A 25825-nucleotide genomic window follows, 5' to 3' on the forward strand; every position below is an offset into this window, starting at 1 on the left:
TATATATATATATATATATATATATAATTATTACTATCATGTCTTTTTATGTCTGGCATATTTCACTTAGCATAATGTCCTCCAAGTCCTTCCACATCTTTTTTAAGATTTAATAATACTACATTGTGTTTTTCTGTACACACACTCAAAACACACATATACAATGACCTCTGTATCCATTAATTCATTGTTTCATTAACTAGACATCATGATTAACTTACATAATTATAAGTCAAAAGTAGATTGTTTTCATAGCTTAGCTATTTTGAGTAATACTGCAATGAACATAGGAGTGTTCCAAGAGTTTCTTTTCTTCACATCCCAGCAATGCGTTAGTCATCCTAAAGGCGTAAGGTGGTATTTTATTGTGGTTTTAAGTTGCATTTCCCTAATAATAGTGATGTTGAGGAAATTTTCATATCCCTAGTGGCTTTTTATATGTACTTTTTGGAAAAAAATGGCTATTCAGGTTTTTTGAACATTTTTAATCTGTTCCTTTTTTTTCTGCCACTGAGGTATATGAGTTCCTTACATAATTTTTAAATTAACCCCTTATTAGACATATGGTTTGTAAATAAATGTAATTTCTAATCTTTTGTGCTTTATATCTCTTTTACAAATGAGGACTAGAGTAGAGTTATAGAAAAAATACTATTTCTAATACATCTTACAACATCAAATGATCTTGGCATGCAAAAATGTATGAACTTTAACACCACCTTTTTTTCACATATAAGTAACTTTGATCTATTTAGTGTTACCAGTAATTTCTTTTTATGCTTGTAGACTTTCTTTTCTTTTCTTTCTTTCTTTTTTTTTTTTTTTTTTTTGGAGAGATTTTTGCTGTAGGGCACGTGTACTCTCCAGAAAGACAGACAGAAAATGAGAAATCACCCCATGGGGGGATGGCCATGCCACAGTCCCTTCTCCTTCATTCTCCTCTCTGGGTCTTGGGCATGCACACACATGTGCCCAGCATGAGTTTATGCCACCAGGTCCAGGACTTGAACCATGGTTGACTACATGGGAGTCCAGCAATATAACCATTATGTTAACTGCTGGTCCCAAGTTTGTAGACTTTCTAAAAAGATCTATGTAGCAGTTCTTTATTTAGAGAACTTAATAGATGTGACTACACTTTCACCTACGTGTTCTTCTTTTGACAATAATAAGGAGAGAAAAAAAATATTTTTGAAAATCAGCTTTAAATAGTGGAATTTGTAGATAAATGACTTGGAACTTACTGCTTATCTACATCTGTAACACCTATTTTGAGAATAGTAACTATATTGAAGTATTGTTAAAGCTGTCAACAGCTGTTAACTGTAGTTTGAATTTGACTTTAACAGTTAATTTGATCTGTTTATAATTTTGTTATTTCTGTAGTTTTTGAGCATGGTAAAAATGTAAACATTTATTCCCCCTGTCAACTGGGCACCAAGATTAATTTCTGTAATTTCTACAAGTTAGAAATCAAAAGTAGTCTTTCCCTTCCAACTTACACTTTCTATTTGGAAAATTACACCTGGTCTTAACAGATAATATACATAAGTGAGTGTCAAAGAATCATAAGGATGATGGATGCAAATATGGATTGAGTAGTAAGATGATCAAATAAGAGGCAGATAAACCTTCTTGAAGAAAATATGAATTTAGTTATGTCTTAAAGGAAAGAAATTTGTTACACCAGATCCAGGAGAGAAGTTGTTCATAAGGAAAGAATAGTGTCAATTCTGAAGAGAGATTTGAGGGCTACAGTGGTTCACTTGAGTTAAAAACTATATAGAGCTGCTCTTAGGTATTAAGTGAGAGCAAAAACAGATGACTCCTTAACTCATTTCATTATACTTGTACTTATACATAGATAGTGAACTCAAAGTAATAGTATTTTAATGATAAAATTGATAAAAGTGAATTTTTTAAAAATTGATGTAATATTTATTTTTTCCTAGTTAGCTGTCTTTATTTTTAAGCAGTAACTTTTATTTATTTATTTTTTAGTAATGACGTACTATTTTTGTGAAAGTGACTTTGGTCTATAATTATGGGGTTTTGTGTTTTTTAGTTTGCTGTTAGTCACATACATTCACTGGTGAGAGTAAGAAGGATGTCCATACCACAGTCCCTTCTCCTTCATCTTCCTCTCAGGATTTTAAGTAGGCCCGCATATATATTCGGTGTGTTTTTTATGCCACTGGGTCCAGGATTTGAACTGTGTAGTTGGCCATGTGGAATCTAGCTATCTTAATCACCATGCCACCAGCTGGCCTATATGGTAATATAGGACAAAGATTCAGAATAATTTGGTCTATTGATTTCCATATTGAACTTGGTTTAGCACTTTTAAGTTGGTATCACTCATGTTTAAAATTATGGATTGTATTTTCAAGTGAGTGTTTTAAGAAATTTAAATATAAATGGAACATAATGAATAGAAGTCAGGTTGATGTGAACTTTGTTCTAGAATTATAAGACACTCAAGTAATTTTATCTTTTAGAAGAGGCAGAGTTTTAATTCAATTTTAAAATTGTGTGTGGGGAAACAGATAGTGTAATGGTTATGTTGCTGAACTCTCATGTAGTTGACCGCGGGTTGAGTCCCGGACCCAGCGACTTAAAACTCATGCCAGCCTTGTGGGCATGCATGCCCAAAATCCCGAAAGGAGAATGGAGGAGAAAGGATTGTGGCATGGCCATCTTCCATGGGAGGATAATTTCTCAATTGCTGTCTTTCTGGCAAGGGCACACACCCTATAACAAAAATCTATCTAAGAAAAAAGTAATTGTATATGTGAACAAGTGATTACCAAATTCTTCTCTGAAGTTATTTAGTTTGAGCATAAAATATTTATTAATTATTAATGTTTATTAGGCTGCAAGGCATATATTTGTTAATTGTGCTTTCTGAAAATAGTTTTTGAATTTCTGTAGTTGGGCATACTAAAATGTGTATGCCCAATGCAGTTTCCCCCCCCCCTCTCCATCCACACCTTTCTTTAAGATATTCATTTTTTTTAGGATGCCTATAAAAAAATGAGCAAGAGAGAGTCATTAATCACAAGGATTTTGAGTCATTCACAAATGCCATTATATTAAAATAAATCATAAGGCTAATTATTAATTGAGAATGCTGATTTATTGCACTTTAGAATACTTAAACATTTCTTTTACTGTATTGACTAGACCTTTGACACAGAACTCACTAAGGTCTATTCTCAGATTTGCCTTTTAATAATGAAGAGTTGTCTTTTTAATTGTCTTATAAATATCAATTGACCTAATACTAATAAGTAAGTGATAACCAAAAATCCTTAGAAGAGGTTTTTAACATATTTTTTGTGTTTGTGGTTTGACCAAGTGAGCAGAGGGGTTTTAATACGTATACTGAATACTGATCAACCTTAACCTTGCTTTTTGTTTGCTTGTTTATTTATTTCTTCCATTAGAGAAAGAAAGAGAAACCACCTCCAACAGGTCGTCATAGCTAGATCCTTCCTTTAGCCTTAACCAACCAAAATCACAGGCACACCTGAATGTCTGGTGTATACAGTCAGCTCTTGAGGCATAAACCTGGGACCTTCTTATATGGCATTAGCATCCCAGAGCATTGCCTTACCACTGCTGCACTGTGGCTGACTGGATTTTAATTTTTTATAGTCTACTTAGAGCAAGTCCAAGTGTGTAAGTAAAAGTATTTACTCATTTACTAATTTATGTTGTTGTCTCACCTATCAACCCCTTTTTAATGAAGGTAACTGATAAGTATGTAGAGGTCGAAAAAAATAATAAACAAGAAGCAGGCTTTAGTGTTTTTACTCTGCACATGCAAGGTCAGATTGCTCAATGGTAGAAGGAAAATTAAAGATTGAATGCCAGCCATAATTGTCCTCTGCCAGCATGTCTTTGGTTTATGAACTGATAATTCATATGTGTTTACTTCTGTTTTCTTAGTTTTCTCACCTTCACACTTAGTGATAAATTTTGATTATCAAGTCATCATATTTAAAATGATGCATTCATTTGCACAAAGAAGGTTTTAAAATGTTTAAAACTTTATGAAGTTTTACATCATATCACTTATTCTCATCTTTAATTCAAGATTATGCTGAATTTTCAAGAGCTTGACCTGTTTAATTCTTTTTTCTTGTTTTTAGTGGGAGATTTTGATAAGATCTGGCGAGAACACTGTGAGGATGAGGAAACACTTTGTGAATATGCTGTTGCAATGAAAAATTTGGCAGATAATCATTGGGCAAAAACTTGTGAGGGTGAAGGTCGTATTGAATGGTGTTGTAGGTGAGTATTTTTATGAACTGACAGTTTTGGTTTCTAATGTATTTAAACTCTTAAATCTAAATAATGCTTGGTATAATTCATTGTACCAAAGTGGAAAACCAGAAATATTATATAAGAAATAATGTCTTTATTTATTTATTTACTTATTTATTTATTTAGGAGAGGTTTTTGCTATAGGGTGTGTGCGCTCACCAGAAAGACAGAGAGAGAGACAGAGAGATAGAAAGCGAGAAATCACCCCCCAGGGGGGATGGCCACACTGCAATCCCTTCTCCTCCATTCTCCTCTTGGGATCTTGGGCACGCATGCACACGCACCTGGTGTGAGTTCAAGCCACCAGGTCCGGGGCTCGAACTGCAGTTGGCTACATGGGAGTTCAGCGACTTGGCCATTACGCTAACTGCTGGTCCCGAGAAATAATGTCTTTTAAACAACTTGTTGGGCCAGCCCCATTACAATGATTAAGGGAGTCAGATCCCACATTACTGACTGTGCAGTTCAAGTTCTAGCATTAGTGGCTTGACATATACCAGGTATGTATGTGCATGCATGCCCCAAATCTCACGAGATGGAGAAACAGTGAAGCCTGATCACATTCCACAGGGGTACTTTCTCCCTCTCTTTCTCTCTGTCTCTCTTTGGTGAGCATATTTTCTCTGGCAATTAATTAAAAAGTTTTAAAAATCATCAGAAAATGAAATACTGTTTTTTGTTTATGGAGAAGTTTTTGCTATAGGCCACATGCACTTGCCAGGAAGACAGAGACAGAGAGACAGAAAGTGAGAAATCACTCCCCCCAGGGGGAATGGCTACACCACAATCCCTTTTCCCTCATTCTCCTCTTGGGATCTTGGGCATGCACGCACATGTGCCTGGCAAGCCACCAGGTCCAGGACTCAAACCACAGTCAGCTACATGGGAGTCCAGCGACATAGCCATTATGCCAACTGCTGGTCCCGAAAGTGAAATACTGTTAATTCAGTTCTGTCAATGTGGTAAAATTATAAAAAAGAGTATGATATTGACTGAATTAAAAAAGGAGTTCCCAGAAACAAAGTATGATCTTTTTTGGGGAAAAGAATTTGTGATAACTTTCATCTTATATTTTCTTTTAGTTGTTTTTTCCCTTCAAATTTTCTGGTTTAATTTCATTTGAAATTATGTGATATTGAGGACCCAATGGTCATCATATAGCTGTAAGACCCAACAGTCTTTGAAGCAATCTCACAGGGGAAGGTTTTCAGTTCAAGGCTAGGAACTCCCTGAGTATATCAGGTACATGTTTGCTCAGGGTCCAGGACTGGCTGAAGGCTAGAGGTAGATCACATGTTAAGACTCTGTTGGAGGTACTGAGATGTTGGGTCTCTCTCTCCCACTCTGTCTTGCTTGCTCATGGAAGAAGTAAACTTTTTAAAAGTTTGTAATTATGCATATTTTATTCATTCATCAAATAACCACAGAAAAATGTGAACTTAAGTTTTTAAATTAATTCACTTAATAAATAGTATTTAGTGATTGTCTACTTAGTACCAATTATATTATAGACACTGGAAATATAAAATCAACCTAGCGTCAAAAATCCTTTCTCCCATGGAGCATATATACTAGTGGGGATGAGAGGCAAGAAGCAGTATATTAATCAGATATATACTAAGTCAGGTAATGGTCAGTGCCATGAAAAAAAAAAAAAAAGGAACAATAAAACAATTTTAAGTAAGGTAGAGAAAGAAGAAGGTCTCACTGAAGTGATGGACAAAAGACAAAAGGAAGTAAGGAAAAAAGCCAGTACTAAGAAGTCCAAAATCTGTGAGGCAGAAACATGCTAGCTTGTTTTAGGAGCAGCAGGGAATCTAGTTAGGAGACTCCTATAATAGTCAAGGCATAAAGTAGCAATTAAACAATTTTCTTAGAGAATGAGATAGTGAATCAACAGGACAGTATATTAGAATTAATGGTCAAATAAGTATAATGACTAAAGAGTAAGAGGGGAGAAGATCATATGTATTATGATGATAATGAAAAAACTGAAATTGAGTTAGTAGCATCCTGTAAGTATGAAAGCAAAATGAGCATTCTTCCTTCAGATCATGGTTCTACTTGCTGAAAGGAGGTTGTTTTTTTATATTTTTTCAACTTATAAAAACATTTATTGTTAGTAGTAAATTTTCATTTCTGCTTTTTTGCAAGTATTACAAAAATATAGGAGATGGCCATCAGGAAACAGGCAGAATTATAATTTAAGTGAAAACAGTTATAAATGCATAAAAGCAATCAAACTTTTTTATACAACAAAATATGGTTAACGGCCCAGTTGTTTCAAATGGTATTAAAAACAAGATTGGTACATATACCAGTAGCAATCCGTTTACGTGATTTCAATGGTACAGTGGTCTTCATTAAGAGAGAATGAAAAAGCACAGAGTATCTCCTAAAATCTCATCAAATTACATGTAACAACTATGATTAATATCAAAATATTATTAAGAATCAAAATGATAAGGCAAAAAATATAAAAATCTAAGTAGTGAGGTTATTAAAGAATGAATTTTGGCAAATTGAAATCTTAGGTGGATCATATTTTATCAGGTGTGCCTCTAACACCAGGAGCTCCTGTATGACCAACTGAGTGGGAAAAAGATATTCCCAGTATATTGGCAGTTTTTCTATCAGTTACTGGCTTTATTACCAAGTAAGAAAAGCTTAATGCTAAACATTTACTGCCAACTGTTTGGAAAGGACTACAGGACTCTGAAAAATTCTAGTACAAATGCTAAGAAACATTGTTCCCAGCCTAAGACTCTAGTCTCAAATAGATACATGACAGTGGACACACTCAGTTTTCAGAGAAACTATTCTTTTAAATTTGATCTAGAGAGGTTATTTATGGCTCCATCTGGAAAGGCTCACAACTGCTACATTACAATCCTTTCAGATGTTCTAGGTTTTTTGTTTGCTTGTTTTGTTTTGTTTTGTTTTTCAGAGGTCTTCGCTATAGGGCGTGTGCGCTCGCCAGACAGAGAGAGACATAGAGAAAGAAAGCGAGAAATCACCCCCCAGGGGGGATGGTCACGCTGCAATCCCTTCTCCTCCATTCTCCTCTCAGGATCTTGGGCACGCACGCACACGTGCCCGGTGTGAGTTCTAAGCCACTGTATCCGGGACGCGAACCATGGTCGACTACGTGGGAGTCCAGCCACATAGCCATTACGCTCACTGCTGGTTCCCTCAGATGTTCTAGTTTTATATTTCTAAGTTTCAGCAGTTCATCTGGAATCTTCTGTATAAGAAAGTTGTTTCTTTTCTTTCCAAATCAATTCAACGAGGGCGTCTAGCTAGTCCTTTGGAGTTTTCTTGTATGTAGTCTAACAATTTTCCAGTCCTTTTTGACTTGGTGTTTGGCAGGAAATTTCTTTCAATGTCTTCTCTACTGAGTATTTTTCTTTGCTCATAGATGATCACAATGTCTCTCAACTATTATCTTCTCACACAGATACACACAAATTTTACACATCTTTCTTCACTTCAGTTAAGCTGAATTTTCAAGAGCTTGACCTGTTTAATTCTTTTTTCTTGTTTTTAGTGGGAGATTTTGATAAGATCTGGCGAGAACACTGTGAGGATGAGGAAACACTTTGTGAATATGCTGTTGCAATGAAAAATTTGGCAGATAATCATTGGGCAAAAACTTGTGAGGGTGAAGGTCGTATTGAATGGTGTTGTAGGTGAGTATTTTTATGAACTGACAGTTTTGGTTTCTAATGTATTTAAACTCTTAAATCTAAATAATGCTTGGTATAATTCATTGTACCAAAGTGGAAAACCAGAAATATTATATAAGAAATAATGTCTTTATTTATTTATTTACTTATTTATTTATTTAGGAGAGGTTTTTGCTATAGGGTGTGTGCGCTCACCAGAAAGACAGAGAGAGAGACAGAGAGATAGAAAGCGAGAAATCACCCCCCAGGGGGGATGGCCACACTGCAATCCCTTCTCCTCCATTCTCCTCTTGGGATCTTGGGCACGCATGCACACGCACCTGGTGTGAGTTCAAGCCACCAGGTCCGGGGCTCGAACTGCAGTTGGCTACATGGGAGTTCAGCGACTTGGCCATTACGCTAACTGCTGGTCCCGAGAAATAATGTCTTTTAAACAACTTGTTGGGCCAGCCCCATTACAATGATTAAGGGAGTCAGATCCCACATTACTGACTGTGCAGTTCAAGTTCTAGCATTAGTGGCTTGACATATACCAGGTATGTATGTGCATGCATGCCCCAAATCTCACGAGATGGAGAAACAGTGAAGCCTGATCACATTCCACAGGGGTACTTTCTCCCTCTCTTTCTCTCTGTCTCTCTTTGGTGAGCATATTTTCTCTGGCAATTAATTAAAAAGTTTTAAAAATCATCAGAAAATGAAATACTGTTTTTTGTTTATGGAGAAGTTTTTGCTATAGGCCACATGCACTTGCCAGGAAGACAGAGACAGAGAGACAGAAAGTGAGAAATCACTCCCCCCAGGGGGAATGGCTACACCACAATCCCTTTTCCCTCATTCTCCTCTTGGGATCTTGGGCATGCACGCACATGTGCCTGGCAAGCCACCAGGTCCAGGACTCAAACCACAGTCAGCTACATGGGAGTCCAGCGACATAGCCATTATGCCAACTGCTGGTCCCGAAAGTGAAATACTGTTAATTCAGTTCTGTCAATGTGGTAAAATTATAAAAAAGAGTATGATATTGACTGAATTAAAAAAGGAGTTCCCAGAAACAAAGTATGATCTTTTTTGGGGAAAAGAATTTGTGATAACTTTCATCTTATATTTTCTTTTAGTTGTTTTTTCCCTTCAAATTTTCTGGTTTAATTTCATTTGAAATTATGTGATATTGAGGACCCAATGGTCATCATATAGCTGTAAGACCCAACAGTCTTTGAAGCAATCTCACAGGGGAAGGTTTTCAGTTCAAGGCTAGGAACTCCCTGAGTATATCAGGTACATGTTTGCTCAGGGTCCAGGACTGGCTGAAGGCTAGAGGTAGATCACATGTTAAGACTCTGTTGGAGGTACTGAGATGTTGGGTCTCTCTCTCCCACTCTGTCTTGCTTGCTCATGGAAGAAGTAAACTTTTTAAAAGTTTGTAATTATGCATATTTTATTCATTCATCAAATAACCACAGAAAAATGTGAACTTAAGTTTTTAAATTAATTCACTTAATAAATAGTATTTAGTGATTGTCTACTTAGTACCAATTATATTATAGACACTGGAAATATAAAATCAACCTAGCGTCAAAAATCCTTTCTCCCATGGAGCATATATACTAGTGGGGATGAGAGGCAAGAAGCAGTATATTAATCAGATATATACTAAGTCAGGTAATGGTCAGTGCCATGAAAAAAAAAAAAAAGGAACAATAAAACAATTTTAAGTAAGGTAGAGAAAGAAGAAGGTCTCACTGAAGTGATGGACAAAAGACAAAAGGAAGTAAGGAAAAAAGCCAGTACTAAGAAGTCCAAAATCTGTGAGGCAGAAACATGCTAGCTTGTTTTAGGAGCAGCAGGGAATCTAGTTAGGAGACTCCTATAATAGTCAAGGCATAAAGTAGCAATTAAACAATTTTCTTAGAGAATGAGATAGTGAATCAACAGGACAGTATATTAGAATTAATGGTCAAATAAGTATAATGACTAAAGAGTAAGAGGGGAGAAGATCATATGTATTATGATGATAATGAAAAAACTGAAATTGAGTTAGTAGCATCCTGTAAGTATGAAAGCAAAATGAGCATTCTTCCTTCAGATCATGGTTCTACTTGCTGAAAGGAGGTTGTTTTTTTATATTTTTTCAACTTATAAAAACATTTATTGTTAGTAGTAAATTTTCATTTCTGCTTTTTTGCAAGTATTACAAAAATATAGGAGATGGCCATCAGGAAACAGGCAGAATTATAATTTAAGTGAAAACAGTTATAAATGCATAAAAGCAATCAAACTTTTTTATACAACAAAATATGGTTAACGGCCCAGTTGTTTCAAATGGTATTAAAAACAAGATTGGTACATATACCAGTAGCAATCCGTTTACGTGATTTCAATGGTACAGTGGTCTTCATTAAGAGAGAATGAAAAAGCACAGAGTATCTCCTAAAATCTCATCAAATTACATGTAACAACTATGATTAATATCAAAATATTATTAAGAATCAAAATGATAAGGCAAAAAATATAAAAATCTAAGTAGTGAGGTTATTAAAGAATGAATTTTGGCAAATTGAAATCTTAGGTGGATCATATTTTATCAGGTGTGCCTCTAACACCAGGAGCTCCTGTATGACCAACTGAGTGGGAAAAAGATATTCCCAGTATATTGGCAGTTTTTCTATCAGTTACTGGCTTTATTACCAAGTAAGAAAAGCTTAATGCTAAACATTTACTGCCAACTGTTTGGAAAGGACTACAGGACTCTGAAAAATTCTAGTACAAATGCTAAGAAACATTGTTCCCAGCCTAAGACTCTAGTCTCAAATAGATACATGACAGTGGACACACTCAGTTTTCAGAGAAACTATTCTTTTAAATTTGATCTAGAGAGGTTATTTATGGCTCCATCTGGAAAGGCTCACAACTGCTACATTACAATCCTTTCAGATGTTCTAGGTTTTTTGTTTGCTTGTTTTGTTTTGTTTTGTTTTTCAGAGGTCTTCGCTATAGGGCGTGTGCGCTCGCCAGACAGAGAGAGACATAGAGAAAGAAAGCGAGAAATCACCCCCCAGGGGGGATGGTCACGCTGCAATCCCTTCTCCTCCATTCTCCTCTCAGGATCTTGGGCACGCACGCACACGTGCCCGGTGTGAGTTCTAAGCCACTGTATCCGGGACGCGAACCATGGTCGACTACGTGGGAGTCCAGCCACATAGCCATTACGCTCACTGCTGGTTCCCTCAGATGTTCTAGTTTTATATTTCTAAGTTTCAGCAGTTCATCTGGAATCTTCTGTATAAGAAAGTTGTTTCTTTTCTTTCCAAATCAATTCAACGAGGGCGTCTAGCTAGTCCTTTGGAGTTTTCTTGTATGTAGTCTAACAATTTTCCAGTCCTTTTTGACTTGGTGTTTGGCAGGAAATTTCTTTCAATGTCTTCTCTACTGAGTATTTTTCTTTGCTCATAGATGATCACAATGTCTCTCAACTATTATCTTCTCACACAGATACACACAAATTTTACACATCTTTCTTCACTTCAGTTAAGTCTTCCCCTGTTAGAGCTGGAGCCATGGGCTCCATTCCATGGCTGAGGTAGGACATGGCTCTTCTTACTGGTTCAGGGACTTAGTTTGCACCACACTGTCCTGACTGGGAGTTTTTGCCTCCAGGTGAAGGGGGAGACTAGGAGATGTTGCAGGGTGGGGATGAAAACAGCTCGCTCCTTCCGAACAGATGGTCCGGTCGAACTATAGCACTTCTGGCTCCGCCTCTGGTGATAAGGGCGCTGCAGACTGGTGCAAGGTGATACAGACTTTAGAACTCAGTTCCTTTCTTCTCCCAGAGGCTCAAACTTCTGAAATAAGTTTTAAAAGAATTCTTCTGTCTTTGCTTTATACTTACTTTGCCTTGTGTTTCTAGTACCTTACCAAGCAGTGTCTGTAGAGAAAAGTAGTCTAGCTTTGTTTAAAGTATAAGCTATACATAATTGGTTTATTTTAGGAATCTGGAAAGAAAGAAAATTTGTTTAGATTTAGTCTTTCTTTACTTTAAAGAGCTTTTTTTCCCTGAAACTTTTTTATCTCTAAATCATATTTTTTTATTTCATTTTCTTTCATACATTAAATCACATTATTTAGCTTACAAAATGAATATTTCAGCAGGTGAACATTTCTCCCTAGTTCAGTTTAAAGAGCTTTGATAAATATATCAGTTAATTATTTTTAAATCTGTATCTCCTGTTAGATTGAAAGCACTAGAGCTAGGTATAACTAGTCTTTTCCTATAAGATTTTTGGCTTTAATAGCTAATAAACATTAAAGGTGATTCTATGGTGCCTTTTGTAGTCCTGTTATACACCCATATTTGATGTCCTACTGTATTCACCCTGTGATTAGTTCTGTTTTAAATAGTAAGAAAACTGTTCAATAAATATATGCCAGCCATCGATTTCTGATTCTAGGTAGAAACCTGATATGGGTTTAACTATATGGGCTTAAATGGTATGTCTTGAAATATCTTCATTTTAGTTTTATAAGAATTAGGACAAGTAAAATTGGTCTCCTGGTGTCCAGGAATAATTTCCAAGTGTTATAAAACCACAGTTATGTTTAAACTTGTGTATTCTTTTAACTTATCCTTTGTGATACGATACCATTTTTACCTGAACTAGATTGTTATGTCTGTCTTCCAGAAAAGTTACCTCTTAATATGTTGACAGTCTGATTTTGTTATCCTAAGCCAGGAGGGACCTCTAAAGCAGCTGTTGGGTTGTCTGTCTACTACCGTCAAAGTTGGCTCAAAATTAACTGATTATTCTTTTTCATTACTTTCTCACTACTGTCATCAAATAGCAGAGTTAACTATGGAGCAATGCAGTTTTAGTTAAGTTCAATTTAGGTATATATGTACTCCTGAAAAACACATTTTAACTTATTAAATCTAATCTATAACCATTCTTTATTGTATGGTAATTTTTAAAAATATAAGATATAAGATACACTTATCTCTGTTAGACATTTTAAAAATAGAAAGCTTTAATTTGAAAGTTTCCCATCTTGATTAATAAAAGCTAATGTTTTCCATTTTATTTTATAGTCATACCCGGTATTTTAAAATGTAACTTTATTTTGACTTGTAGTGTATGCAGAGAATATTTCCAAAATGGTGGAAAGAGAAAAGCACTTGAGAAAGATGAAAAAAGAGCTGTACTTGCTACTAAGACCACTCCAGCCTTAAATATGCATGAGTCTTCTAAACTTGAAAGTCATTTAACCAACCTCAGCTTTACAAACCCTGACTTTATAACTGAGTGAGTATATTTTTTCTATTTTGATTATTAACATTATCTTTGATAGCTGTATTAATGTTAAATAGTATAATGCTTTATATCAAGTAGTGGGCAGTTTACTTGTTCCTCTAGTAATAACGTTAGGCTGAGAAATGCATAGTTGTAATATTAGGTAGAAAACTGGTATACAATTTTAAGAGATATCTGGAGAACTACTAGTGGGTTTTTAAAAGAATTTTTTTAAGTTTTACTTATATTTCTTTTATAAGCTAGCGTGACAGAGACAGAAAGCTAGCACCCCTAACAGGGTCTTTATGCTGCAGTCTAAACCCAGGATTATGGGCACATGTATGCCCATACTCAGGGAAGTCTGTAGAGGCAAACCCAGAACCTCCCCATATTGGTCTGCATCACGCAGCGTAACATTTTACTGCAGCATCACAATCCAGCTTAGGAGAACCAGTGGTTCTGTATTGTGTGTTGTCCTCAGTAAAAATGAGGAAGAAGTTTATTAAATGATACAATAATTCTGATAATACAAAGATTCTAACCAGCAAAATTCACTTAGACTTTTTAATTTAAAGTAGCTATCCAGTAAGTGAGAAAATCTAAATTAAAAAAAATTGATTCTGGGACCAGCAGATGGTGTAATGGATAGGTTACTGGACCCTCACATAGTTGACTGCATTTCAAGTCCTGGGCCTGGTGACTTAAAACTCAAGCTGGGTGCATATATGTGCATGCCCAGGATCCTGAGAAGAGAATGGGGGACAAGGGATTGAGACGTGGCCATCCCCTTGGAGGGTGATGTCTTACTTTCTGTTTGTCTTTCTCTATGTGTTGAGTGCATGTGTGCTATAGCAAAAATCTCTCTTAAAAAAAAAAATAAAAGATTCTTACTAGACCCAGTTGCCATTATGTTATTTATATGAAAATGTGCTTGGTAATAATATATTGTATGCATATAGGCACAAGTTTTGTAATATATGAGTATTATAACTCAATTAACTATTAGTAGTATTAAAATTATTTATTTATCATAGCATAAGAGGGGATATGTGGTATAAAATATTTTATTAATCATTTAAAAATACTAAACTTGAAATGTTCTAGAAGCATTCTTTGTAGACACTGAAAACTAACCATGAAAATAAAATAAAACTCTAAACAATTCCCAAAGTGTGGCTATCAACATAGCATCAACTTGAGGTTACTTTAATTTTACACCATGTTGAAAAATGTTACCTAGTTGTAAGCAGTTCCATTTAAAAATTAATTAACATATCTTTGATTAGTTCAGTAGGAAAAGAAAAGCCATCTTTACCTTTATTCAAAGGTTATCACAAAGCTTACAAAGTGTAACTTACTAATCATGCTATAACTCAGATGTTAAAAACATCCTTAAGTATTTTTTAAGTGCTGACCCATATTTTCAAAAGTATATAGTTATACTTCTGTCAAATGCAGGTGTATATGCAAAGTATCAACTGTAAACTTTCTAAATGTTTTTTTTTTTTTTTACAGTCTATTTCATTGTTGAGAATCCCTTATTGTCATCATCATCATATTTTCCACTGATTCTTTAACATTCTTTAATGTTTGAATATTTTAGTAATTGCTGCCTTGAAGTTTTTGTCTGCTAAATCCACATATGGGCTCACTCAACATTAGTTTCTATTTACTATTTTTTTCTCAAATATGGACCATTCTTTTCTTCACATGTCTCATCTTTTTTTTTTTTGAAAACTATAAATTTTTGATAATATGTTATAGACTCAATTTTTACTTTCCCCCCAAGGAGGGTGGTGATGTTGGTTGTCTTTTTTTATTTTATTTTATTTTTTGTAATTTGCCTGTACTTAATCTGTGGAATCTGTCTTCCTTGTAATTTGTACATGCTGATGTGTATGCTCAGCCTTGGTATATTTTTTATTGCTAATTTTATTATATAGGCTAGTTTCCTAAGATTTGTACTTGTATCTCAGAAATTGTGGGGAGGAAGAGCAACTGAGACAAGTTCTCAAGTACTATGGATATATGTGGTGTCTAGATTCAAACTAACATGAAGTTAAAATAGCAAACACATACCCACTTTAAGAATGTCAAAAATTTGTTTTTGTATACCTACCTTCACATAGGATGGTTCAATATAGTCTGACACTGGTGTCTATTTTGTATTTTATCTTTTGTTAATAAAGATAATGTAATTGAGAATTTAAAAAAAAAAGAAAAATCTAATAAAATTGAACAGAAATCAACTAACCAAAACTTAAAAAAGATAAAAAGATAAAACAAAAGCTACAGAACATTTAAAACGGTATTCAAAAATAACTTTTTTGCCTCTTACAAGCTGAACTGGCAAAACATGCTTTAATATATCTAATTTGATCTTCTTTATTAGATATTACCTATCATCATGCATTTTAGCCTCTGTCACAATCCTTTTAAGAATATATACAATATTCTATATTCTTGTTTTTAAAAAAATTATTCAATTTTATTTATTATTATTATTATTTACTATAGGGCATGTGCACTCACCAGAGGTGGTAGTGGGAGCAATGAGAAAGCAAGCTGCCAGGTCTGGGATTCACACGCCATTGGCCAGTGCCTTAACCACCACACCACCTGCTGGCCCCAATATCCTGTATTCTAAATATTCTACACCAGAATGGGTTATAGTTAGGGTTAGATTCTTAGGCCAGCAGTGGCCATCGCGTATACACACACACACACACACACACACACACACACGTACACACGCGCACACACGCACACAAGCAGGAGTGCTGGGGAAGGGAGATCATGGCATGATGAGATTCTCATGAGGGTGCTTTCTCTCTCTCTCTCCATATATATATTCTCTTTCTCTCTCTCTCTCCATATATATGTTCTCACACATATATGTGCATATATACATAGAATATATATAATATATATGCACATATATATTTATGTACATATGAATGATAGCAAATGTGTATATGTGCACAAGAGACAGAAAGAGGCAGAGAGAAAGCACCCTCATCAGAATCTCATCATGTCATAATCTCCCTTCCCCAAGCTCTCCAGCTTTTCAGGATCTTAAGTGCCAGCGTGCACACCCAGTGTGTTTTTCAGGTCAATCTGGGAGCTGAACTGTGGTCACTGTATGGCTTCTAGTGTTGTTACTACTGCACTACAGCAGCTGAGCCCTATACTTGCTCATAGTCTTTCCTCTGGCTCACTGCTACCACCCTTTCCTTCTTCCTTTTCTCCACCATTTAACTGAGTCTCAAGTAGATGATTATAAAAATATGATTGGGCTATCCTAAGTGTCCTTCCTTTCTCCCATCCATGAAGCATGAGTTTAAGCCTCTATAATCCAATAACTATATGTATATCAAGTAATATCCTGATTACTAAAGAGCCCATGCAAATTGATAAGCACTAAAGATTCCAATATTTAAGTGGACAGATGACATACATGTAATTTTCTAAAAAAAGGAAATTGGTAATAACCCTGTTCATAGCTCTGCTTTATTTGCTAAGAAGCTGGGAGTCAAAATTATATTCCTATTTATAGCAAAGGTAATGGACATGAATGATAGATGAATTTCTTCTCATACTGACTAATTAGTAATGACTTCTTAAAGTGCTGTGCAAAAAGCACCCATGACAGATTCTTCTCACACCATAATTCTCTTTTCTTAGCCTTTCAGCTTCTGAGGATATTAGACACCTACATGCACACCTCGTGTATTTTCAGGCCAACTTGGGATCTGAACCCACAGTATAGGTTGCAACACCAAGACTGGAATATAAGGATTTTTTTTTTTTAGTAGATTTGCCAGCCTTGCTGCCATAGTCAGAAGTCCATCTCTGGTTTAGTTTTAAAAGAAAGAAAAATTAGTTTGGTTTTAAGTATTTATAGAAAAATATTCATATATGATTGTTAGGATTACAGTTTAGGGATTAGGGTAAGGTGCTGTTTTGCATTCTCTCTCTGTGTGTACATACTCTGTTATTAAAAAAAAAAACAGTTGCAAAAACTTAAACTGGACAAAATCATGAAAAACAACCTTTTCAGTGCTCAGAGGCACTGAAAGTTGAAAATTGTTTATCCATGAAAACCAGTTGAATTTAGGTTAAGAACACTGGCGATCTGTAGTGTCCTCTTGGAATTGTTCTCATAACCCTCATCTCCTGCACAGTTGATAGGAAAGTTTTTCCAGGACGAGCTGGCTGTGAAAAACAGCAGCTTCACTGCAGGAGGAGGTAAATTTGGAGCAAAGGGTGAAAAACCCACACAAAGTGTTGTCAGTGAAAGTAGCAAACTTGATAAAAACAAACATGGAAAGTCAGCAGCTATACTAGTCTCAGGCTGCAGCTTTGGTTAGGGCTAAAGAGAAAGATAAGCCCTCCACAGGGTCATGACTGATGACAAAGTTATGTGAATATGTAGGGGAGATCCAATAGGGCCTGGTGGAAAGTAAAAGGTGGGGAGCATAGTTGAAAACTGCCTGAATTTCTTTTTATTTATTTGTTTGTTTTGTTTGTTTTTATTTATTTTTGAGAGAGATTTTTCCTATAGGGTGCTTATGCTCGTTGGAGAGACAGAGAGGAAAACTGCCTGAATTTTAAATGCACTCACCAGTCAACACACATGTGGACCATTAGAATATGGAAGCCTTACTGCCTTGAGGAGTTCTGAGCACAACTTCTGTCCTATCATTGTTTGACCAGTAAGCTATGTAGATACAGGTGCAAACCTTAGGAAAATGGTCTATATAATAAAATTAGCAGCAAAAAATTTACCAAGACTGAGCACACACATCAGCATGTACAAAGGAAGACAGATTCCACAGATTAAGTCCAGGCAAATTGCTATAAGATCAACTAGCCAACGTCACTACCCTCCTTGGGGGGAAAATACAGATTGAAAGTTTCTATAACATATTATCAAAAATGTGTAAAGTTTTTAATAAAAAAGATGAGACATACAAAAGACAGGAAAGAATGGTATGAAAAGTCGAGGTACTCATGTCAGGGACTTTTTTTTCTTTTTTATGTAATTACATTCGTTATTTTTATTATTATTATTTAATTTGACCAGAGAGAGACAGAGAGAAAAAAAGGGAAGTGAGAAAGAAAGCCACCTCGTCTGGAGCTTGAACCACGATCAACCATGTGAGGATCTAGCACCTTAACCACCATACCACCTACTGGCCCCAAGGGTTTTTTAACAGGCTATTTTGTTTTCATTGATCCCATTCTGTAGTATCTTCAAAGTGTTCTTAGAAAAGGGTTGATGATCATGGCAATCTGTATACTAATATCTCTAACCAGTCATTCTTAATAATTCTTTGAAAAAATTTCCCACTTCAATCTTTACTATCTATAAATTTTTAAAAGTGACACCTGTTGGCTATGACAATTAGATTTTAAAAGAGTATAGAAGAACTGATATACCTAATTTGATATTCATGATTGTTACATAAAGATAGTCACAATTAAACAACAAATAGAATCACAGACCATTTATTTTATGATAAAAAGGAAGTATTTTTATGATATGGGCTCAGGGTCAGGATGCTAAACCTTACCTATTTGGTTGTCAGAAAAGTACTAACGTATTTTTCTATGCAAAAATGAGTTGTGACTTTTCCAACAATCTAGTATTACTGATCAATCAATACTGATTCAAGGAAAAGAAAATAGTTGTTAACCATTCAAGGGCTAACAGGTTTAGTTCTGAATGTATGTTACGAAGAAATATATTAATAAAAATCTGATAGCCAAATGAAAAACATTTATTATTTCACTGATTGACATGGAGGGACAAATTTATTTATATGTTTTTCGTACAGAGCTCCTTTCAGTGACACAAAGCCCAAGGTAGAATACTTCTTTCAGCTTCAGACCCAGGAAAACCAAATAATTTTCAGATGGAGTCAAAAACAGATGATTATGAAATAACTGAAATTATAAAGTTACTAGTCATTTTTAAAAATGAAGCTCTGGTTTTGGGAACCAGCAGTTAGCGTAATGGCTATGTCGCTGGACTCCCACGTAGTTCATGTCCCGGACCCGGTGGCTTAAAACTCAAGCCGGGCATGTGTGCGTGCGTGCCCAAGATCCCGAGAGGAAAATGGAGGAGAAGGGATTGCAGCGTGACCATCCCCCCTGGGGGGTGATTTCTCGCTTTCTGTCTCTATGTCTCTCTCTGTCTGGCGAGCGCACGCGCCCTACAGTGAAAATCTCTCCAAAAAAAAAAAAAAATGAAGCTCTGGTTTTGAGAAAGACTAATCAAACTACCTTCAAAATGTGTGCTAACACTAAATAAAGGGCCACAAAAAATGAGGAAATAAATTTTGAGACTCAATAACTGTTAAGTCCAAAACATCTGATTTCACTCTTGCTAGGCAGAAACCAATGCTACTTTCCACATCACACAAAATTGTAAATAAAAATCTTAATCCACACTTGATATACCTCTTTATTTTTCTTCTTAATTTTTCTTCTTAGTTTTGTTTCTTCAATATGAAAAAATGAATTTACTTGGATACTTCTGAGAAGTTCTATTAAAGCCAAACAGCAAAAAAGTAGATAAAGATTTTTCTAGTCATCAAGAAGCCAAAAAGGACATATTAGTTTGTCCATCTTTGATACGCATGTGTGACTAGTTACTGCTGTCCAAGGAAAAGCCATCAGGTCATCTGGTCTCTGATATTTCTTTTCTTCTGTAGGCCTCCATTTCTTGAGTGGGTTCCTGGGTTTCATATATACTGTTGTAAGCCTCTTCCTCTCATCAATGTGCATAATCTCCTTGACATGAAGAAGGCGGGCCTCCTCTGCACTCAGTGCCTTTTTTAATTTCTCATTTCTCTTTAACTCATCATCACTATCTGAACTGCTCTTTTGATGCTGCTGCTTTTTCTTTTTTTTCTCCTCTTTTAGTTTTTCCTGATGCAGCTCCATGAGGGTCTGAGGTTTTATTTCACACATTATTCTCTAGCAATATCATTTATAATACCTTCTTCTGAATTAACAATCTCCTTCCCAGCTTCTCCAGTACAACAGGAATACTCAAAAAAAGAGATAGCATTTATATCTCTATCAGCCTTCTTTTAAGTAAGATCCCCAGATATGTGTGTGATTGTTGATCTTTATGACCTCCTTATACTTACAACAGGCAACAGCTAGCTCCTGTCCTTCGATGACTGTTCTGTGTCTTGACTGTACTCCGCATCCTCTTTAGTCTGGGCCAAAAACGATTCAGCGGGAGGAGTTGGGCTAAAAACAGTTCCATTGGAGGGGCATCTGAGTGTTCTTGGCCACCACACTTTTCCAGAATGCTTTCTTTCTTTTCTCTCTCTTTTTTTTTTTTTTTTTCGAGAGGTTTTTGCTATAGGGTGTGTGTGCTTGCCGGAAAGAGAGAGACACACAGAAAGTGAGAAATCACCCCCCGAAGGGATGGCCACACCGCAATCCTTTCTCCTCTGTTCTCCTCTCGGGATGTTGGGCACATATACACATGAGCCTGGCGTGAGTTTAAGCCACCAGGTCCAGGATGCGAACCGCAGTTGACTACATGGGAGTCCAGTGGCATAGTCATTACGCCATCTGCTGGTCCCAAGAATGCTTGCTTTCTTATATTCTTTGAAGTCTTCTTTTGACTTTGAAGGACTTATACAACTCTAGTTTTGTTGGGTTGGCCTGCAGATGTGCTGTAGATCCTTTGTCATAGGCTTCCCAAGCCAACAGCTGTGTTTGAGCCATTGAAATGTTAGCTCCTGTATACCTAATAATATTATTTTCTGTATAACTCACTTCATCTGGATTCTTTCCTGCACTGGCGTAAAGACTCTCTCTCATTGTTCTAGTTTGGGGATTACAGTAGGCAGAATTTGGATCTAAATTCCTCAAATATTTTGCAATATGTTCATGAATCCTGAGATTCTGGGCTGTAATTCTTTTTCTTACAGTCAAAATTCTGTCTAGGCATGTCAATATCATCTGCATATTTATCTTCATCTTCATTATTAACTTTTTCTATCTGAGAATTTGGTCCCCTCTTCTCCCCCTCTCCCCCCTTCTGTTTTTTTTTTTTTTTTTTTTTTTTTTGAGAAACTAGCCTGTTCCGCTAATTTCCCTGAGACTAATTCTTAGAGTTTCTGGGCTTTTTGCCTTATCAACTTTGGCATATTCTTCTATGATTTTCATGTATTCTGAATTGTAGCCATTCCAGCAGTCCTTCTTCCCATGATAGTCGAACATCAGCTGAGGCTGGACATGTTCATCTGGAGCTATATTAGTACTTATAAATTTGGTTCCAACTCTCCTGGGTCTCTCAGAGTCTTTCTTTTTGTGTGTTAGGGCTCCACGATTTTCACACATTCATTTATGGTATTTAGTAGTTACGGAATTCTCTTTTTTTTTTTTTTTTTTTTTTTTGAGAGGTTTTTCCCTAGAGGGCACGTGCCCCACCCGACAGAGACAGAGAGACAGAAAGCGAGAAATCACCCCCCAGAGGGGATGGCCATGCCGCAATCCCTTCTCCTCCATTCTCCCCTCAGGATCTTGGGCACGCACGCACACGCGCCCGGCGTGGGCTTTAAGCCACCCGACGTGAACCGTGGTCGACTACGTGGGAGTCCAGCGACATAGCCATTACGCTAACTGCTGGTCCCCCGGAATTCTCTTTTATACCCGTTTTGCACCATTCTTCAGATGAGCTGAACTTTTTTTTTCTCTCGTTGTGGTCTCCAGTGCTTTAGGGTAGGTCTCTTTTTTTTTTCTTATATTATTATTTTTGTTTATTTTCTTTTTATTTTAAATTTATTTATTTACATTCATTCACTGTGCATCATTACAGTATATAAAAATGAGATTTTCCATCCAGAATACACTGTATTTGGCTCAATCAAGAATATTATATATGTTATCATTAACAAATAATTTTCCATTTCTTGTCTTATATACTTTGCTTTTTTTCCCAATTGATCCCCCGCTTCTAGCCTTCTGCCATTTCCCACACTCCTCCCACATTGTATCTGATATCTATAATTGCCTTCCATGCCACCCCATTTTATTAATTCTTTAAAAACCTTATTTAACCCAAATACTTTCCATAGCAAGGGCAGTTGATATATACCAATCTATGAACACATGTCTGACTTTAGGCATAAACCTCAGGGAGTATAATGAACATACTATAAAGTAGCACCTAGTTAGGGCTATTAGCTTACTGCAGTCATTAAACAGATATTTTTTAATGCACTTTTTAATTAAAAAAACAGTTTTAGTTTTAATAGATCAAGCTCAAAAAATGAGCTTAAGACTTAAAGTCAGGAAAAACGGTTCAGTTCAAACAGTAGGTAGATGAATCTATCAATAGTTTAAGAGAATACAGAAATCCTTGAATCTAGAAAACAAAGCATAAAAGAAAATCAGTAATATTTTAGTCAAAAGTCTAAATTCTATTTTACTAGTTCAATCTCATGTAATTTCTCTTCTATTGAATTTGCAGTGTTACTGTGGTCTGATCTTTTGTTTATATTCTGGAAGTTAACATTCATCTCAGAACTTGTTCCTACCATTAGGCTGGCCATTTTCTTGGTCATTTTTTGTACTTTTTTTTTTTTTTTTGAAGCTCATTCATTGAATTACTAAATATTTGTTGAGTATTTGCTATATTCCAGGCAAAAGGGATAGAAACAAATGATCTATCCAGAGTTACTTTTTTACTCTCTCAGCAATGCCTGAGTTCTCATTACAAAAAAATTCATTCTGCTAAGTTGGCATTCATTGATTCTTTGGTTAATCTTCATGTACAGTTTTCTCAAGTGTCCCTTCAAATATTTCATAATGCTGTTGACCATTAAGTATTCCAAACATTGTCTGAAAGATTAGAAGTATCACCATTGCCTTCATCTGTGTTTGACAAAGCAGTAGACAGTGGAGTAAAACGCTTCCTTTTGGTGACAGTGGGGCAGTATGATACCTGAGTGCCAGAAGCCCATTTTTAGAAAAAGCCAAATCACAGGGATATGAACAACCACAAATGATGCCAAGTAGTGAACTTCACAGAACACAGTTTTCCTTGCTTATATTACCTGTATACAAAGCATCAGTAACAAGGAACTTGTAACTGTAGTAGACAAAAACAAAAGTCAATAATGCATATGTCTTCAGAGCATCATGTTTAACCTTGAAGCAGTATCTAAAAATGAAGTTTGCCATTATTCCAGAGAAACTAGTTGTTGTTCCAAAGAATACTGTTCCATGTATATTTAAGGTTTACGGAAGTACCAATTCAGCAGTAATTTTAGACTCTTTTTTTTTTATTTTTTATTTATTTTTTTTTGGTCACAGGATGTGTGCACTTGTTTTCTTTTCTAAAATACTCCATTCCCCCCCCCCCATAATTTCAATAAACATTAGTCTTCCGGTTTTACATCTCCAAGAAAAGGACTGGACTGATCATGTGTGTATGTTGTCATCCTGACGTCTGTGGGTGTTTGAGTCCCCACAAGCACACCTCCAGCCATCAGATCAGCCCCGGCCTTACTCCTGATTGCCACCATCTTGGTGGTCTACTGTTTTTAGTACTCTTATTTCTGTGTGTCTGACTTTAGTTTTCCCAGTATAGCATTCCCTTCAGCACTTCTTGGAGAACGGGTCTAGTGTTGGTAAATTCTTTCAGGTTTTGTTTATCTGAGAATGTTTTCATCTTTTCTTTCCATATAAAAGATAATTGTGCTGGGTATAGTATTCTTGGTTGAAATGATTTTCACTTAACACTTTGAATATATTTTCCCATTCTTTTCTGGCTTGCATTATTTCCAATGAGTGGTCCAATGTTAGCCTGATGAAATATCCTTTGAAAGTAACTTGGCATTTCTCTCTTGCCAGTTTTACTATCTCGTCTGTCTGTGGTTTTGGCCAATCTGTCTATGATGTGCCTTGGAGAAGATCTTCTTGGGTTGATTCTATGTGGATTCTTTTGTGTTTTGGGAGTCTGGATAGTTGAATGCCTCTCTAGGTTTGTAAAGTTTTCTTCCAGGATTTCATGGGATAGATTATCAACACCCGTACTAGTTTCTTTACCTTCTGGGATACCAATGATCCAGATTTTTGGGTGTTTAATGGTATCTAATATTACTGATATATTATTTTTGGGGGTTATTTTCTCAGTCTTTTTGGTGAATTTTTCTAGGTCATAGGTTCTATCTTCTATATCTGAGATTTGATCTTCTGCATAATCTAATCTGCTTTTAATACCTTCAAAGGAGGTTTTGATTTCCTGTATTACAGCCTTCACCTCTAACAGCTCTGTTTGATTCTTTTTTATGGTGTGTATTTCCTTTTTCAAATCATGTAAGAACTTCCTCACCTCCTAGAACTCATTATCTCTTTTCTCCTGCATCTTCTGGAGTTTGTTATCTATCTCTTTTCTCTTACATGTCTGTTAGCTTTGTCACTATGATTACAAAGTGTTTATCTGACATTTCCACAATTTCCTTTGTATTGTCTGTGGAGGATGAGGAGTTATTCTCTTCCCTTAGGGGAGAGATATTTTCTTGGCTCCTCATATTTTTCGTACCTTTGCATTGATTTCTGGTCATCTGATGGATTATATGTTTTTATCTCTTTTCTCTTACATGTCTGTTAGCTTTGTCACTATGATTACAAAGTGTTTATCTGACATTTCCACAATTTCCTTTGTATTGTCTGTGGAGGATGAGGAGTTATTCTCTTCCCTTAGGGGAGAGATATTTTCTTGGCTCCTCATATTTTTCGTACCTTTGCATTGATTTCTGGTCATCTGATGGATTATATGTTTTTTCCTAGATTTTGGAGTTAAATCAGAGACATGCAGGAAGAGATGATCTGCAATCTCTAAGCAGTACCACTCTTCTCTCTTTATGCAGCAGACTTCATGGAAATTGAGGATTACTGTCATCCTGGCTAGATCTGGTGGGGGTTGGGAGTGGGGCAGAAGGGTGAAGTCTGGGCAGAAAGTCTTCAATTGTCCTAGTCCCTGAAACAAGGCTGTTCAGAACATAACTGTAGATGGCTGGTGATTGGCTTGTCCTGGCTAGATCTGGGGGACAGGAGGGTCAACGTAGGTCATTTTTGATGAATCTGTACCATGGCACTGAAGAAATATACAGAGGAATATGAGAGTTGATGTCTTTTCCATTTCATCAACTTCTGCAAGGGTATTACCAGTTTTCGCTGTTCTTCTAGCTTCTTTTTTCTCCAGTCTTCTCTGTTCATCTTTTTGGATTCTTCTAAACTCATTTCTCTGGACCCTGACTGGATGCAGCATTAACTGCATCCTGACATGGTTACTTGCCTTCCAATCCCACCACAGCTGACCCCTAACCATCCATCAGATACCACTCAGTCTTTTTGTTCTTTTTAGTAGTGAAGGAGTGAGAAAAGAGATGTTATTGTGATAAAGGAGGAAGTAAAATACCCTTTTAACATAATTTAGCATATAAATTTTAATTTAAGTGTTTTCAGTAATGGTTTTCAATAGTGCTT

At 36.0% G+C, this 25825-nt stretch overlaps 1 protein-coding gene and 1 pseudogene across 1 annotated transcript in view; one reads left to right on the forward strand and one right to left on the reverse strand.

Moving 5' to 3' along the window:
• Positions 1 to 25825, forward strand: part of SAMTOR (S-adenosylmethionine sensor upstream of mTORC1) — a gene marked incomplete at its 5' end in the record, with an annotated part of 81940 nt that overhangs the window by 19083 nt on the left and 37032 nt on the right. Inside the window, 2 exon segments of the mRNA XM_014588184.2 lie at positions 4155 to 4296; positions 13142 to 13312. Of these exon segments, the coding sequence (XP_014443670.1) occupies positions 4155 to 4296; positions 13142 to 13312 (313 nt within the window).
• On the reverse strand, positions 19912 to 25606 carry LOC102483760 (pre-mRNA-splicing factor SLU7-like; annotated as a pseudogene).

The sequence above is a fragment of the Tupaia chinensis genome, unplaced genomic scaffold (assembly GCF_000334495.1).
Source record: "Tupaia chinensis unplaced genomic scaffold, TupChi_1.0 Scaffold000264_1, whole genome shotgun sequence".
Classification (NCBI taxonomy): domain Eukaryota; kingdom Metazoa; phylum Chordata; class Mammalia; order Scandentia; family Tupaiidae; genus Tupaia; species Tupaia belangeri.